Here is an 18446-nt window from a genome sequence, read left to right on the forward strand (position 1 = left end):
GCATGTGAAATACCAGCAGCAGGCCAGAACAACAACCTCTAACAACAAAAGACAGAGGAGGGAAGTCGCAGTAAGAAATGCTTTTTCTAAGAGAGTACTTCATACGTGCCAAAAACGACACCATTAAAATGCATAGTTTATGTAAATGCTGTTAAGATGAATGGAAAATGGGTAAAAATAAATGGTCAGAAAATAGAGCTCAAACTATTTCTCTCGTGTGTTGTTATGTGTTCAGAAGTGATTGTCTGTTCTTATTTAATTCACTTAATGTACTGAATTTACCTGCTTGCTGCATACATGCTACTACTGCACATCCACCTAATGTATATATTATATTATATATTATATGATGTCCCCCCCCCCCTTTTGCTCAAGTCAAGGAGCGTGTCAGGTTACATTTCATTGTGTGTTATAACTATGCATGTGACGAATAAAGAACCTTGAACCTGAAATATGTGGCAGGATAATGTTTTTTAAGTTTGATAGCTGTCCTTAAGTGATGTCACCTGAGTCAGTGTCAGCTGCCCTTTGAGTTATTAAAAGTGCAAATTGGTTTGTGTACATTTACACTGCTCAAATCTGCTGCATGCTAAAGGCTACATCCATCACTGACTGCCCTGTTGGAGGTTGTGTTCAACTGCAGTAAACTTAGACTTTGATAAAAAAAAAAAATAATAATAATGTCATTTCTTTTCCTTCTTCATAGATTTTTATCCTTATTTTTAAACAGTGTGTGCTTGCAGACTGTCACCTATGGGACGGCAATAAGAGAAATTAACCAGGAAGGTGAAATGATAAAACCACTTAATAAAACCACTACTCCACTTTTTGTCTGTATAAAGAGAAACTTAGTTTAAAAGCTAAGGTGGATTTGGGGTGAAATATGCAGGTGAAACTGGTCAAACTGAAATTAAAATATGATCAAAAATATGATCAAAAATGATATTAAAAATGATCTCTTTAATTTTAATTTCCCCAAACCACTTCAATTTTCTAGTGTGGTGAGTGTCTGTGATGCCTGGGATAGATTAGTATTGCTGTAAAGTACGAATGTAAAAGAAAAGTAATACAGAGATCCATACATACATTTAAAACACTGATATCTGTAAATACAAACATGTCAAATTATCAGTCAGTTAATGTCTGCGTGATTATTATTATTAGTATTATTATTATTTATTATTGTTGTTTTTGTTAATAATTGATTTTGGCAACTTCAGTCCTTCACAGATGGAACCAGTTTTCTGGTCATAGCTCACAATATGACCGGATGACTGGTGGACAGGTAAATAAATATGCCTCCTAATTAAAATAGCACTCGTAATTAGCGCCGCTGCTACCTGAAACCAGCAGCGCATTTCTAATCTCACACTCAGACAGGAGTACAGGGCGAGGATGCGAGTGCTTGTGGAAAGGTTGTACACACACTCTATTTAGTCTAATAAAACCTCCGTTTTTTCTTTCATTGTGTACCTTTAAACAGCTAACAGTGCCCATGTAACCTGCAGCAAGGCAGCTATCAAAAATGTTGTCCTGTCCCCCAGGGCTCCGTTTCGGCATGTGCATTTTGTCCAGATGTGTGAACCTCTGTCCAACACCTCTTTGTGTTTAGTTCTGTCTCTGACTCGCTTTCTTTTTATCAGTTCTTCCTCCTCTCCCCGATATCTCCAACTCTCCCTGAGCTCCTCTCTTCCTCCAGGTGATGACAGTGAAAAGGAGAGGTCCTGCATCCCAGGTGAGGATGAGTCAGTGCAGCCCAGCCAGTCTGCAGCAGAGGATCGTGGGTATCCATCATGCAGTGATGAACCTGGAAACATGAACTTCCAGTAGGACTCTCCTTTAAAGAGATAGACAGAGCCTGGAGAGAAAGAAAAGAAACTTCACTGAATTTAGTCTGGTTCTAGTTAAATGAAGTCAACTTTGTCCGTTTATTTGATCCTTTAATAGAAAGATCTCACACATGAATCAGATCCTCACCATTAGTGTCTGTAGTGATTCCATTCACACCCTCTTTAAGTAGTTGTGTCCAGGTGTCTCCTTGATTCTCTTGTTTGGCATCTCCAATTTTTCCCCACACAGCCCCCTCCTCCGCGTCCCAGACCAGGCCCCACCTCTCTAATGCTCCTGCTGCCTGCTCGTCATCATCGTCGTTATCAGTGTCTGCTAAATCTAAGCTGACGCCCGTCCTGAGAGCAGACAGGGGCTGAGGGTAACCTTCTTGCAGAGACAGGTCCTTGAAGAGCCAGAACTGGTGACCTGCAGCGAGACGTCACATGAAAAGGTTAGTAAGTCAGTTTGATGATTCGCAGTGAAACACCATCGATCGTTTCAAAAAGGTTTAAGCTTGTCCACTGTGACTGCTTTGATGTATTATTTTGTATTTACACATTTATTTTATCATTGCATGCATGTTCTAGGCAGTGGATGTCTGTTGCCAAAGAAATAAGAAGGAAAGAAAGGTTTAAAAACCTGAAGGCCAGATAAAGTTTAATAATTGGACACATCAGTTTTGATGTTGGAGAATTTAGTCCTTAACTATTCTAAAAGTATTTTAGTTATAGAAAATGTAATCTACAGTCAAACTGTAGGAGATGTTCAAAGATGCTATAGGACAGGTGCATGTAGGTCTTGTGAAAGTAGCAGGAAGGAAGTAATAATCTCATAAATCTCAACAAGTTCTGCTTTCTGAAGACATCACTATCTCTCAAACGTTTCACTGCTTGCTTGAAAAGTAATTCAGGAATAGCTATAGGCAAATTTTATGAAAAAGACAATTTTGAAGAACACATTCAGTGTACTTCAGTATGCAAAATGTAAAGGCTAGAAGAGATATAAGCTAAAAAAAACTCATGTCAATCAATTGTTACAGAAATAAAGAAATAAGGAATCTTCTTTGATTTTTTAAACAGTTTTAGTAACGACTTTAATAGCCAGTTATGGTGCGTAATCTGCACTGACTGTTGTGGCCTTTACACCGTTTTACCCCTCTCACAAGTAGGTTACTGTACTGTACCACTGATAAAGATGATAGCATGATCCGAGCGCCTCTCCAGCACAGCTTGAAGATGAAGCAGGTCAGGGGGTAGACCCCTCCACAACCTCCTCACTGAAGAACCGCGCCCCGACACCAAGCCTCCGCCATTGACCCTCCACATCATCGGACCTGAAGCGATGACCCAATGAAAATAATGAATTGTGGTATCCTGTTACTATAGATACATCTTCCATAGTTAAACTACATAAACTACATTTATAAAAATCTGTTTTCAGACCTTTGAAGAAGAAAGTCTCTCCTCGAATCTTTGCCACAGCATCAAAACTGGTGTTACAGTGATCTATGGAGGGGCTGAAAGACAGAAGCACACAGGGATACTTGTTAAAGGAATGTCATGCTTTCATTTGGTTAACAGTAGACAGCACAGCCATACTCTTTGTCCTTGGATGGTAACTAATGTCTGTCTGTTGCAACTGTTTCAGACGGAACTTGCTAGCATTAGCTGTTAACTTAGCACTGTAAACATTTTCCTGTTTACAAAATCTATCTATTGTTTATCTAGCTTGTTTATGTAAATATCTTTGGTGGCTGAAATTCAATTTAAAATCTTAATACTGATATTAGATGATTTTGCAAAAATATGGAAGAAAAGAGGCACACAGTAACAATTCTTGTCGCCATCTAGCATATTTATGACAAAGAGTTTTTGTCTTCTTCTGTCCGTGTGAACGTCCCTTCCCCCGTTTGGCTTTTATGGGATCTAGACCTTCTACTGCTCTGCTCCTCGCCTCTGGAATTCCATCTCGCCAGACATTCAGAACTCTGACTCTCTCCATCTTCACATCCCGTCTCAAAACACACCCCTTTAAATTGGTTTAATTACTCATCCTGTCACATGAATCCTCTGCTTTTTATTTTTTTATAGTCTTATCATTTTATTTATTCTTAAATGTATTATTATTAATAATGATAATATTAATATGATTGTTATTAACAGAAAAATCTCTCAGTAAGTCATACCCATGCCTATGATGATGCTGACGACGATGATGATGATGGCCTCCGTGGTGCAACTCTGTGGTGATACGAGGAGCCTCCGTAGACAGCAGCTTGTTCATTTGACCTAAATCAAAAATCACAACAATTTAAATGAAAAAGCTACAAAAAAACCCCCTAAATTCCCCCTCTGCCCCTGTGGAGAAGCACCAAGGGCTCTTCCCTGAGCCCTTGGTGCTTCTCGAGCTTCTCGTGTTCCTTCTTCCGATTGTTGCTGTCATTCAGTATCGCTACGTATATTACTACAGCCGTCTTCCTCTGCTTGTCTACCACTAGTATGCCTGTTGGTTAGCCATCACCATTTTAAACATACTGTGGTACCATACCCTCGTGCTCATCAGTTGAACAGCATTGTACTACAGAAAGTAGTGTGTTGCTACAAAAATGGTGAGAAAATGGCAACTAACAATGGAAGAGACATAATATCATAACACTTATAAATGTAGGTCTGTCCTACAGAGAAACTGCAAAGAAAGTCAAGGTGTCAATGAGTACAGTTTCATTCACATCAAACACACTCAGAAACAAACTGACAGGAAGAGGTCTGCAGACCCAAAGACACGACTGAATCAGAGGACAAGTTTCTGAGAGTTAACAGCTTGTGCGATGGCGGCTCACAGGACAACAGCTTCAAGCAGCTTAATAGTGGCTGTAGTGAGCAAGTCTCAGTTTCAGCTGTGAAGAGAAACTTCGAGCTGCAGGAAGAAAGCCATCAGTAAGATTTCAGGATAAGACAGAGACTACTGAGGACTGGAGGAAGGTATTATTATTTTGATGAATCAAAATTGAATGAACTCTTCGGTTCATCACACAGGCTCTATGTACGCCGTCAAGTAGGTGAAAGGATGGTTCCACAGTGTGTGTCATCAACTGTCAAACACGGAGGAGGAAGTGTGATAGTCTGAGTGAGAGGCTCCCTGAACCAAAACAGATACCATTCAGTACCCCGTGGTATGGACCTAGTTGGTCAGGGGTTCATCCTACAGCAAGATAATGACCCAAAACATAAGTCCAAGCTGTGGCAGAACTACCTCAGGAAAAAGAACAAGATGGTGATGGCCAGCACAGTCTCCACACTGTTCCAAAAAATAGTAATGTCAAAGTATCTTACTGTATATTTTACAGTTTTGTACTGTCTTTCTAGAATATCATTAACCCTTTAAGACCTACCATAGAACCAAGTCCGCCAGGGCTTATATTATTTTTTACATGCTGTAGTGCCATTTTTGGGAGCATTTCAAATTGATATACATCAATACAACTGTTATAGCCCATATTTTAATAATATGTATGCATTAAGTCCATAGTAACTACATTAATTGCAAAAAAGTGCAATAAACTACAAAAAAATTGAAAATCGTTTTTGTTTTGTTTTTTTACATGTATTTCTACTTGGAGAAATTTAAGAGGCTTATCCCTCAAAACTTTAAATACAAAAAACTTGCAAAAAATAGTTTACAACAACAGGAAATTTATTTTGAGTGTCTTCATAGTTTTATTTTTGAGATACACCAATTTTTATATACTGCAGGAAAAACGAAAAACAATCCTATGATGCAAACTTGCAAAGAAAACAGCATGTGCATCAAAATAAACTATTTCCAGCAGTGCAATTCAAGTTCTAAGCATCCCAGAAACTATTCAGAAAAGCATAAAGTCAAACATGACTTATAAAAACACCAGTATAAGCTTTTAAGGCCTACATGTAAAAAACTACATTTCCGCGAAAATGACGTCACTCCCGGTTTCGGGCAGGAAATGGCGGACATGCGATCGTTCGCGCTGACGATCGGTTTCTGGAATATTATGTTTTTGTTCCTGCAAGCGCTTTTTATGCAATTTTTGCAAAGCTATATGTGGAAGGAAACTGTGACCTAGGACAAGCTGATGGCATAAGATGTAAGTACAACTCCTCCGGTTTCATATGCAAAAAAATTAATTGCGCTAGCTTACGTGGTTCCGGTTCTACAGGGATTTAAAAATAGTTACGCAAAACGGAGCCGCTCTGACCGGCTTTGAAGGGTTAAATTTACATAAGTAGACTGTGATTTTACATGTCAAAGGTAAGATAACATAACATCACTGAAAATATAGTAAAACACAATTTACTTGTTTTTTAAATATATTTTTTTGTACATATGCATATTCAGATTGTAAAAATACATTCAGAAATGTATCATAATTTCACAAATATCTGTCTGTTATGTGAGAGAATAATCTGTTAAATTCAAATGTAATACTATGGAAAAATATATAAAATGATCAAAAATTAATGAGAATAATCAATAATTAAAGGAGTATTTGAATTATAATTTTGCTGAAAATTTCATGTCATCTAGGTCTGATTCAATAATTCAGAGGTAACAAGTGAAAATATAATTAATAGGAATAAAAACTAAAAAAAACATATAAAACATTGCACGGCCACGCTGTGCTAATTATATATTTTAAAAAATAAATGTAGAGGTAGGAATTGCAATTAATATGAATCTCAAAGTATTCATAACATTCCTGAACAGAAATAGGCCTCTGCACCTGGGGGGAGGGTGTGGCCATGAAAACAATGTGACATGCCATTGGATGTTGGGACACATAATAACATGACGCTAAGCATCGGCCAATGAATGTGAACTAACAACCACAAGGTCGCGGGTATGGCTGCACTGTAGGAAAACATCCTAATATAAAAGTATTTTACTGCATTTCACAGTTTTGTTCTGTTCTTCTAGAACATCATTAAAGTTACGTAAATAGACTGAGTTCACATTTCAAATGTAAATTAACGTTAAATCACTGTAATGTAATAAAACATAATTTTCATGATTAGTAAATGTATCTGTCTGTACATATGCATATTTAGATTGTTAAAATACATTCACAAATGTATCATGATTTCACAAATATCTGTCCGTTATTTGAATCCATTATTATTTAAACCAACTGTTAACTGTATATTTCTGTACATTTACGTATTATGATTCATATTGCCACATTCATTGACCTTGTTTATAGGTAATTTCATTGTTTGATCACGTTAAAATGTTCCTAATTTAATGTCTAAAAGCACTTGGAAAAGGCAGAATCCCATGTAAAATTAGCGCAACAAACCCTATTTTCATTACTGAAAATGACTGTATTTTCATGATAAAGTTATTTTCTGTTATTTTACGGTAGTATTTTGGCGCCCCAGCTGCCAGAATATTACCGTTTTTTTAAGAAGTTTTTTTTAACAGTGCAGACTTAAACCCCATTTAACTGGACATAAACGTAGATTCTCAATGGAAAAATTTAGCCAATGCAGAAATGCCTCAAATCTGCTTCTATCTAAAGGGCAGCAGCCAGTGATAGATATAAAAAGTCTTGCAGCACTATATGGGTCCATAGGAAAACGTCATTCTTGACCTCTTCAAACACTTCCCTGCTGAGTTCATGGTGATCCATTTTGGGTTATACTGACTGGTTCTTCAATGCTCCTTCTGCGGTTGGCTCCATGCTCCACTAAAGGGGCCCACCTGACAGTCTAAGAACCACTGCAGGTTGGTGGGACACAGCCAGAGCTACTGTCACTTCCAGTGTGTCACACATGCTTGGTTAAGCCCAGCCTACTTCCCATTATTGTGTGATGATTACTCGTTTAGCTTCATTTTAGAAGGTTAGTACAACACAGTTCAATGTCCCAAACTATTGCCACAGTATTTGGTAACCAAGTATTTTACAGAAAGGTTTGTTTCCTCTCTAGCGTGCTTCATATTGTGAAATTATTCATTTATGAACTACGTGTCAGATGATAGTTTTGCATTTCACTTAAAACCACAGATACAATTTCATATCATATCTGTGGCAAAGATATTCAAGTTTAACTTCTAGGAGCCACAGACCTTTGTATAAAATGTTGTGCCAATGAATAATATATTTTACATGTTCATTAGTTTAAGTACCAAACATTAAAAAATGGATCGTGGTTAGTAAATTTTCACAATGACAAATTGTTAAACCCGAGATGCAAATACAGTTAATGAACCTGGAACGACACTGAGTGGAAGGATGTATTTTTTGGAACATGTGGGCAGAAGCTTGAATATCCACAGACACAGCGGTTTGCCTGTCAAGCATTCATGACATTATGCAAAAGCAAAATGAACTGAGAAAGTTAAGAATGGTTTCCGAGCAACAGCGCAGTCAGACATTTCCTCGTTTTTATATTTTACAATATGAGGCTTTCACGAGAGTCTTCGCTGAATGTGGAGGCTAAAGCTGTGAAGAAACTAAATTCTGTCCTTCCTCAATAAACACACCAGAGGTCAGACCAGGGAGCTATTTCACAGCATTCATCCTTTAAACTGCACTTCAGTTTTTATCCTTTTACATCATTTTTAAAGTATTTTAAATTCTTGATATTGAAACTTTATATTATCCTATGTGTGCTAATACTGAAATTTTACATTCAGTCTAGTTTACACATCCTCACACATCAACTATAATCAATATTAATGATTAAATCATGGTGTGAGAAGCTTCACCATAGAGCTGAGTGATGTGCTCCAGGTCTTGGGGTCCCAGGCGGTAGTGGAGAGGGTCTCCGACAGGACCCAGGTAGTATGGCCTCATGACTGAGTGACGGGATGAGGAATGAGGAAGGCCCAGTGCATGGCCAAACTCATGAACCAGCACTGTGAACAGGTCGGTACCCTCAGAGACTGGGAAGGACACAGAAGAGGAGGAACAGAAAACAAAATGATGACCTGATTAGAAGAAGAAGCTAAACAAGTCATGGTTTACTGGTATAGTATGGCCATAGACTGTATGGAGGTAGCATTGTGTTCCAAAGCTCACTGGTTTTGGACTCAGTGTTATTGTTTTGTCCACTGCCATTTGGCAACTTTGGAGCAAGAACCATAATTTGACAGAAGTGTGGAGCACTGAGTTTCCGCCTAGCACTGTCAAGCTTGGTCACCAAGCTGCATTAAACTACACCATGTGAAGACACAAGACAAAAGACTAATAAAAGGTTAGACTTTTATGTTTTTGAAGTGTTGTTCTACCTGGCTGTCTGAATGCCCACTCTTCCTCCGCATCCAAATGAACTACTCCTGCCCGGGCTGGGTCTGAGGGGAAGAAAGCGTGGCCCACTGCTCCACCTGCCCCATCAAAGGGATAGTCATCACCATGGTAACCATGGAAGAAGTCTACCCGCAGGTCAGCTGCATCCGGACTGCCCACCTGGAAACAGAATGAATGAAACTCATCGACTGTGTGACTTTGGCTAGTTCTAGTCAAAAGTGGCATCTGACAAACCTCATGGAACTCCAGTGGCGTTGGCTCGGCCCACACTCTTAAAGCGTAGAAGATAAGTGAGCGAATTGTTTCCCGCGACAGATGAGAAGAGGAGGGATATGATTGCAACCTGACGAGGTAAGATAGACGCAAAGACCTCACCGAGTGGCAGATACTTCACCAAGCACAGCTTACTGACAATAGGAAGCCATTGTGAATTACTACATCGAGCTGATCACAGTCTCCTCGCAAATTTTATCCCACCTCCAGTTGATGTTCCTGCGCGTCCACATGGAGACAGCCCATCTTCTCCGCCTCCTCATATTTATTTTCTCTTGGTTGGCCGATAGTATGGATGATTCCTCCTGGTCCGGTAGTGAGCAGCGTGGCGTGTTCATCACCGCCATTGTCTCCTCATCTGGACACCAGAGAACAGACTTTATCCAATCACACAGAGAACACTAGATTTGAGAAGCAGCATAAACATCTTTTTACAGACACCATCTGTATTCCTCACCTACAACTCCGCTGTCTTTTAGGCCTGCAAACCTTTGCATGGCCCTCACAGCATTGGTGACACCTGTCCAAGCCTGCAGCTGACCAGTGGAAGGGTCTGGGGGTGGGAGGTAACCATACTTCATCAGCCAATCCTAAAAAAGGGGGTAAATGATCTCTTTAACGGGGTGTTCTTCTTCCATTTCTATCCTGCAGTCCTGTATCTATATTATATATAAAGCTCACTACCAATGTAATATATGAGAGAGTTGGTAAAGATATTATTAATTTCCCATCAATAGTTGTATGGTTTCTATTACCACAAGTTTGGAGCTCTCATCTTCAGTGGGTGTCACTGGTGCAGAGGATGGTGACAGAGTCACACTAGCAGCACAAGTTGTTTGCATCCATCCACAGCTCAAGCAGAGGAAAGTCATATACATCTTCATCTTGATTACATGTTTTTGGAACAGAATATTCAGTGGAAAGCAGTATTTTCAGTGTGTGGAAATCCACTGGAAATGAAGCAAAGTCATTTTAAAACATTAAAGACAACGATACAGACAGGGCAGCAAAAAACCCTAAAGCCCGACATTTAAAGAGTTTTCCTTAAGTTATCCAAAATAAACAAAAATATTTTAACATTTTGCACAGTGGTACAGAGGGTGCTTTGACACGGACACAAGGTCTGGTGCAGTGGTTAGTTCTGTCACCTCACAGCAGTCACAGAAGTTTGCATTCTTTGCAGTTATTAAAATAGAAAAAACACTATATTCTCCTAAAAGGCCGCAATTCATTTGTGTCCTCTGTGAAGGACATGAACCTCTACATCAACCAGAATCTATGCAATCTGAGTCCTACTGTGGTGTCAAGGGGACATGCTGGGCTTTTATTGATGCCACATTTTTGGGGATTGGGCTAACAGAGTAATAACGGAGTTCTTTTCCAATTGAAAAGGCATCGGAGGTTCCACATTTCAGGTTAAGTGATATGATATATAGGGGTCTACCTACAATATAAAGCACCTTGAGGTGACTATTGTTGTGATTTGGCGCTATGTAAATAAAATTGAATTAAATTGAATATTATAATGAAACCTCAAATTGTTTCTTCAATATTAGATTGTTATCTTCAATTTAGTAGAATTTCAGAAATGTGCAGTAATGTTAACACTTTTGAAAGAGAACTTTTATTCAGTGTCCTTTGTAGTGGACAGAGGAATTACTAACTCTGATTTGTGAATGAGATTTTAAAGGATTTCACTCAGTTTGTAGGCAGGGAGTCAGACAAATAGCTGTCCCGGGATGGTGAAAGGTCAGAGGACACACTGGTATGTTCTTTGACAAAGTGACTGCACTCATCTTCCATCACGTATAAGAAGCAATGTGTAAGCTAAGCCTTGGAAGTTTTTTCATTAGAGTTCAACTCTTTTGAAATTGGGTAGAAAGACTTTTTAATGAGAACACAGATCAACTACAAACCAGAGGGAGGTGCTCGTCTCTTAAAATTGAAAGCATCATTCAGCATATCTGTATATGTGACATGACTCGGATTATCTTGGGTCCTAATTATAGCTAGGACCCGGTGTATAACTCAGCATTTGGCAGTCAATCAAAGTCACGAGTCATCTTTATGTCTCGGATGAGAAAGAAAGAATGTCCTCTGGCTGGTGATGCAACAAGGCTGCATTAATGAGCAGAAACCAACTAAGGTGAGTACATTACATTTGCACCTGCAATGTAATAAAATATAAGAGAATAATGCCTGTCCCAGTGTGCTTCACATCCACCACCATCATCATAGTCCCAAAGAGGACAGCTGTTACCTGCCTGCATGACTACTGCCCATGAAGGTTATTCATGGCACGTCTCTGGATGCTGTGCAATTTGCACTCCAGTCTAACAGATCCACTAAAGAGTTATTGGTAATCTGGCATGCCCGGTGTGCTGATGTGTCAATATCATTTTTTGGTCGATATAGTTACACAGGCTACAGACTGGATTGAAGGTCTGCTGTGCACTGGCCCTACAAGCACTGACAGCAGCCCATCCATTCATTTTTATCGGTGACACTAGATTACCCAATCAAATCTCTTCATGCAACCAGGCCCTTCCCAACCTTCCCTGTGTGGTGATGCACGTCCTGTGGCTACTTTTGCTACTGCTAGAAAGTAAAGTGCAAAAACTGTCACAGAAGAACAGGAAGCACACTGTGACACTCCATGTCACAATAGCACGGACGCGTTAAAGCAGTGAGTCAAAGAAGCTGATGGGAAACGTAGTATATTCCCACAGGGTGGAGAAACCTACCAGATTCAATCACGAGATGGACGAGAATTACCATAAAATACAGAGGGGAGGGCATTGTGCCCTGCCGTATAGGACACTGCCAGATATGTGTGTGCCCATGTCAATCAGAAGATGCCTCCATTAATTAAGTTAGAGGGTGTACCATTTCAGTTAGAGCACTGGGGCAGAGAAGGAGGGAGGATGAATGGAGGACAAGGCAGCTTTAAAGTAATGAGATTAAAGCAGCCACAAGAGTAGAGGGCGAAGGTCAAAGGAGCAGACTGTCAGGAAGAACATTCTGAATTAAACAAGCTGCAATGAACATTAGAGGAACTGCTTTGGTGGCAAATCACGTTGCATCAAAGCAGTTGATCAGGTAAAGTTCATGCTCTAAAATGTAAGTGCATACATTTTTGTCTTAACCCCAAAGCTGACTTATTTTTGCATTTCACAGCGTTTGACTAGTTAAAGCTGCATTCAGGACTTTTTATGTTTCTTATTTGGTCTCTTGGGGGCAACAAATCAAGTTGTGTTAATAAAGGTGAAAAAAGTGGTGTCGTTTCAGCCTCTTGCAGGGACAAAGACACAGTAGCATTTACTTGGAGTTCTATGTCTGGCCAACTGGTTGAGTCCAGCTATACAAATATCTGCCTCTATCAACATGCGCATATCAGGTCAGTTTTAACTTATTATATTACTGGAAATTACAATTATAATTGCGATTTGGCTGTTTCTAATATTACTGTTTGATTTTAAGTAGTGACTTGGGTCACAGGGATCACAGGATTTCCCCCCCTCATTTTTACATTTAGGAAAGGGTTAGGAAGCATTTCAGAAGAATTTACAAACAGAATAATCCGCCTCATTTTTACTGGCTGATCAAAATCTTCTGATTAGACTTATCTGTAATCCTGACTGAAGTCGGGCTTTAAATGAAAAACAGAGTTTGAAGGAATTCGAGCAGCGGTATTGGCACAGCTGTACAGTAATTCAGGCTGTGTATTAGTCCCTGCACATGTAATATTGTCACCATCTGACAAAGAAACCTAACATCTCACACCACTGACCACGACACATTCATTCATTACACTAACTCCAAATTTAGTCTGAAAGCTGAATCAAAGCAAGTTAAAGATGAGAAAAGTGCTTTTAACACTTACCTTCCTCCTGCTCTGCATTCCGCTTCTCCCTGCTCTCTCTTCATTTGCCACAATGGGAACAGATGGGTCCTTTCTATTCTCCTGCTCGTTTCCTCAAAGCCTGACTCCTAACCCCCACCCCCTACCCCACCCACTGCCACAGCAGCATGACAAATTAAGTTTCATCTTTGCAGAAATATCTTCCTTCCTTTGTCCCAAGATTGTGCCTTGGTTTTTCCCAACTTGTTTTTCCTCCTATCAGTCAGTTATTTGCCCACAGTACACAATTTATGAACAAAGAAAATCTGATTTGAAAACAATTAGTTGTGGCACAATACTCTGTGAGTGCAGAATGCAACATTTGACTCGTGCAGGATTAGTGATGCACATTAAAGATGGGTTTAGACACATGTGTGTGTGTGTGCGTGTGCCTTTGCATGTGTGCAACATCTGCATGTTTATGTGTATCTTCTCTCATGATGACATTTTTACACACAATCCTCTTAACATGAGGATTAAAACAAAACCAAGACAGACAGATTTGTGGCTCCCTCTCGTTCTGCTGCAGCTTTTTCCTTGTGTTTCTTCTTTGTGTTTAATCCACTGAACTGGTGGGAGGGGTGGTCTCATGTTGGCCTCTTTCTTTAAATGCAACTGATATCCTACTGTTCATGTCAATGAAAAAAGCATGAACTGCACTAAGCCATGTTCTCCATATTCTTGTCAATGCTAATGTTATTTCTTCCATTGGTGAGTCCCCTTCATATTAACCCTGCACCATCCTGCTGGGATCATGAAGCTCAATCTAATCTGGTCTTTCTCTGCTGAGAGAAAAAAGCTGCAACTAGAAACACGTGTAGGACTAATGCAGTGTGTTTTCAGGAAACCTGATTCCTGTTATGTGTGTCTGTAGCAGAACAGGCAGATCCAGTGACTGACTGATGCTCAGGACTGACAGTTCTCTGCTCTTTGACTTCAATTTCTTAGACTGAAGTACATTTGTCACGGGTGTGCTGACACACAGGATGCATAGCCAGCAGTGATGGTGCATGTCATTCATGGTGTTCATGAACATCATTAGTGGCCTATTCCTGTGAGGGGACAAACTGGTCAAAAACCACTAAACGAGTCTACAGATGCCCTCGCTGTAGGGGCCAAATGTTCAGGCCTAACTAGCATTAGTCAAATGCTCATTTCAGGCTCCTTTTGAACCGTCTCATGTAAACTGTTATACTTGCTTTATGCTTTCTGTTGCTTTCTGTGCTCACTTCACAGTAAAGTCAAGCAGTGTTTTCAATGGGAAACATTAAGTAATTTAAAAAGACAGCTGCTGATGAATTACTGTAACAACTTAACAACAATTTTCATCTCTGTCTTCACCAGAACCTGTTGGTCTTCGTGGGTCCTGGGTTATATGTGTGTGTTTGTGTGTGTGTGTCATTTTTCTGGGTATTTAATTATAAAAATTACAGCAAAGACTGAGTGTATCGTCCTCCTGGTGTACAAGTACGCTAAGAACATGACTCATGAACTCATGAACCAAGTCACTCCCTCATCTAACTCATCACTCTTCTGCACTTCCATGGGTTCAACTTCTGCTCGCATCCTCACACACCTATGTTGTCTCACTAATGCTCAAGGATCGCAGCCATTAATGAGCACATTGAGCAATGTCAACTCGGACAGTATTCCTGTTCAAACACTGGCCAGTCAACCAGTTTTTGTGACTGAACGTTCTACCCCAACAGTGAATCCTCTTTCAAAGACCTTTACCTCTCATTATGAGAAAGATAGTAAAATGTTTTACTAATTATTTTTCCCTTTCTTTGTTGAACAAAATGTCCTTCTCTGCGTCTTTTATTGCAATACGATAAACTAGGCCGGTGTGCAGGGTGGAAACTTTTCGACCAATAAATTTGGTGTGATGCAAATTTTGTGTAAACTGCAAATAAGAATGCAGTTGCATGTAAGACATGCTTTTCTTACATGCAAATGCATGTAAGACATGCTGAGGAATGCAGTTATTTTTAGGATAGTAACACAGCAGAACAAGAAGATATTTAAACTGAAGTCAACACCGTCAGGAGAGGACAATAACTCACATTCCTACTGGATCCTGTCTCTGTTTTAAATTGTGGACAGCTTCTGGCTTTGAAAAGTTGCCTTGAACCTGCGTTCTTTTTAATTACCAGCAGGGGGTTAGCTACTGTGGCAGCCAAAAGAATTTTGCTTGTATAGACCTACAGGGGAAAACAACACTAGGCTCCTTTATTCTATGATCTCAGTCACTTTCCTGGTGGGCTCGTGGCTTCAGTTGCTTGTTTCAAGGGTTACTGAGTACATCATGAAGCTGATTTTGTAAAATATGGTCTCCTTTAGCTGCTACAGTATATGAGAGTGCACTGTCTGTGATATCCACTTCTAAAAAGCTAAGATTACAGTACAACAACTGTTCTAGTCCTGGTTAGTTATAGCATATGGTACTCCAGCTTAAAACACTGTTGCAGTCAGAAACATTACCATATATATTTCCATACAGGGATAAACATGTGGATAATTTACAAAAAAAGTCAGATTTTAAACTTTTTATTCCTTGTGTGTTTTTGTTCACTGTTTAAGGGGTAAATGAAAATAAAACTGCTCCTCAGTCACCGTGACAACAGCCTATTTCCCGATAAATGCAGCTGCTGGGAGGTGTCAAAGGTCACTCTGGGGTAATGGGTGATGGATGACGGGTGGGGGGGATCTTGGTAAATATGTGAATGGGGCTGTGTGTGGTTCATCTTGCTGTTACCCGTAGTGACAGAAATGGCCCTTTTTGGTGTGCATGGTGTCTCTGTTAACTTGTCTGAATGAGCCTTTCTGAAGCGCTGCACACATGGGATCGCTCTGAACACATCTGTGTTGCAGTGGGACTGATGTTCTAAAGGCCATGTGGTTATTTTGAAGCTCAAGTTGTTAAAAGACAATATATTGTTTCAGTATCCATGATTTTAACAGACATGAAGTCAGGGTGTCCGCAGCTGATTACCTTATGACGGAATATGCCATTAGCCTGAGGTCAGGTACACTGTATGGCGCTAACAATGGCCAGCCGTACCACTGGTCCTGATGGAGTTGATCTGATGGTGGCAAACCCCAAACAGAGCTGTGGGTGGGGGAGAGGTCATGACCACAAAGAAGGCAGTGTGAAGAGTGATTACTAATGTAGATGTCAGAACTGAGATCATCAGACTTTATGAAACTCACAACAAAGTTAACTTGATATTTCATGTAAATCTTTCTTAAATTCATAACAGGATAAAATCATTACTTAGTTCAGCAATGACACTACTGTCAGCTGGAATAGTACAATAGCACATGCTGTATTGCCAGTCTTGAATGCATTTGGCTACGGATGCATTTTCTATTGCCCTGAGTGTTCTCTCTGTTCCAGTAAAGGTGATGATGGTGATGAAAACTACGGGAACCTTTTTCTGACAAATCATTTTGTTCTGAATTTCTTACACAGGTGGATCTCATGATATGTAAAGTGGGCAGTGGTGTGGTTGTCCATACTGCTGACTCAGAGCAAGAAGATTCTGGGTTTTGCTCCATTCTCCATGCCCTCTCTGTGCCGAGTGGTGCATGGATTCTCTCCAGGTAATCCGTCTTCCTCCAGCAGTCCAAAGACATGCATGAGTTTGGTTAATCGGTGATCCCCCCACTTAGAATAAATGGACGGTAGGAAAGAAGTCTCAAAGGAATTGGATTGAGCAGGCAGGACACAATGACAAAAATATAATTGTTCTCTACAACCTAAAATCATCTTTAAAATATGGGAAACGGGGATATGTCATCTAACTGAAACAGTCACTTCCTGCACTTTGTATTTTGTCTCAGACATCAATTAAAATATATACTTTAAAATAAATAATTAACTTAATTTTACTTTGAAATCTTCCTGCTTTTGTTTTGAACATACTCACAGTGCTTTCAAACACAGAGTAACTAGTGCATTTGGCAAACTAGTAGCTTAACCATGAAACGAGATATATATTACTAATTGCTACTTTTAAAATTAGAAAATTTGACTCGGATACAGAATCCAACAGTCAATTTATGAATTTATTAAAAAAAAAAAAAAAAATGCTGGAGATGCCGGGGATTGAACCCGGGGCCTCATACATGCAAAGCATGCGCTCTACCACTGAGCTACATCCCCACACGAGCGGTGGCTTACACCGTAGCCTATATAAACATGGCACGTTTCGTACTATTATATTCTCAACGTATGCATAGATTGTCAGTGGTAACATTCCGTACCGGTCACTTAAAAGGACTTACACAGGCTACCTTGAAGTACACGTTTCCTTAATCATACTGCGAACTACGAAACACGTGATACTAAAAATGTGCTGCCTAATAAAACTTGGGCTAAGGTTTATTTCTCATGCTAAACCTGAAATATTACATAAAGAGATAGTAAGACTTTCGATTGCTACTATTTATTTTATTGTTCTGTGGGTTCCTGTCATAGACCGGTTCGTCCGAGGCTGTGAACGCCATGACACGACCAGCAGGTGTCGCTGTTGGCCGTGCGCGCCTACAACACGTTCGATTGTGCTCTCCGAGAATTTCACAGCGTTTTGTCAGGAACTGTCATCATGCGACCGTGTAACAACGTTTTCAACATGCGGAAAAGCATGAAAGCGGACACGCGTAGATGCTTGGCTTTGACGTAGGCTAGAATCACAGTTGTGACCAGCCACTTAGCGTTTCTTCTAACTTACCTGCATTTACCTGGTCCGCTCACATCCACCTGTTGTCCCATCGGCGGCAAGTAGGCACACAAAGACGGTGGGACTGTGAGTGAGGAATGAAATGAGGTTTTACCCCTATAAGTTAGCATGTCTCTTGGCGTTCGGGTGTTTTGTGTCGGTTACTTGGATTAAATCGATTCCCAGTGATGAAGGTGAGTGTACCTGCTTTCACTTTTCACATGCTGACTCAAACGGAAACTTTATACTCATCTGCTGTTTATTCTCATGGAAACAGAAAATACCGCAGGGTTAAAGTTCGCGTCACAGCGTAGCATGGGCAACTTTTACATATGGTATTTTTATGTTCTTAAATTATTTATTTATTTTTACAAATTATTAGCATAACCTTCTCGATAGTCGGGCGACGGTCTCTCTGTATACAACACTATCTGTTTCA

At 39.9% G+C, this 18446-nt stretch overlaps 2 protein-coding genes and 1 non-coding gene across 3 annotated transcripts in view; 1 reads left to right on the forward strand and 2 right to left on the reverse strand.

Annotated features, from left to right (window-relative positions):
• Positions 1 to 985: 985 nt before the first annotated feature.
• LOC146392978 (matrix metalloproteinase-25-like) lies at positions 986 to 10313 on the reverse strand. The gene is made up of 11 exons (XM_084939158.1): positions 10141 to 10313; positions 9843 to 9975; positions 9590 to 9743; positions 9347 to 9455; positions 9094 to 9271; positions 8572 to 8748; positions 4016 to 4118; positions 3273 to 3346; positions 3014 to 3163; positions 1978 to 2256; positions 986 to 1858 (listed from the first exon to the last, which is right to left on the reverse strand). Exons 1-11 carry the CDS (start codon positions 10267 to 10269, stop codon positions 1476 to 1478), a joined length of 1869 nt encoding a protein of 622 aa, XP_084795284.1. The 5' UTR covers positions 10270 to 10313; the 3' UTR covers positions 986 to 1475.
• A 7066-nt stretch (positions 10314 to 17379) lies between these two features.
• On the reverse strand, positions 17380 to 17451 carry trnaa-ugc (transfer RNA alanine (anticodon UGC)). The gene has a single exon. It is a non-coding gene; the product is annotated as a tRNA-Ala (tRNA).
• A 647-nt stretch (positions 17452 to 18098) lies between these two features.
• LOC146392980 (alpha-1,3-mannosyl-glycoprotein 4-beta-N-acetylglucosaminyltransferase B) overlaps positions 18099 to 18446 on the forward strand; it is a 29075-nt gene continuing 28727 nt past the window's right edge. The window contains exon 1 of the mRNA XM_084908304.1: positions 18099 to 18201. Within this exon, the coding sequence (XP_084764430.1) occupies positions 18111 to 18201 (91 nt within the window). The 5' untranslated portion in view covers positions 18099 to 18110. The remainder of the gene's footprint in view (positions 18202 to 18446) is intronic.

Source organism: Perissodus microlepis, chromosome 2 (genome assembly GCF_051167445.1).
Source record: "Perissodus microlepis isolate ML-2025 ecotype Zambia chromosome 2, ASM5116744v1, whole genome shotgun sequence".
NCBI classification, from domain to species: domain Eukaryota; kingdom Metazoa; phylum Chordata; class Actinopteri; order Cichliformes; family Cichlidae; genus Perissodus; species Perissodus microlepis.

Bases quoted from the DNA above. Each gene is read 5' to 3' on its own strand.
- LOC146392978 (XM_084939158.1), bottom strand. From the start codon at position 10,269: ATGAAGATGTATATGACTTTCCTCTGCTTGAGCTGTGGATGGATGCAA. The intron at 9,744-9,842 runs GTGAGGAATACA...TCTGGTGTCCAG, and splicing joins AAAAGACAGCGGAGTTGTAG to ATGAGGAGACAATGGCGGTG. The intron at 9,272-9,346 runs GTTTGTCAGATG...TTCTGTTTCCAG, and splicing joins CGCCACTGGAGTTCCATGAG to GTGGGCAGTCCGGATGCAGC.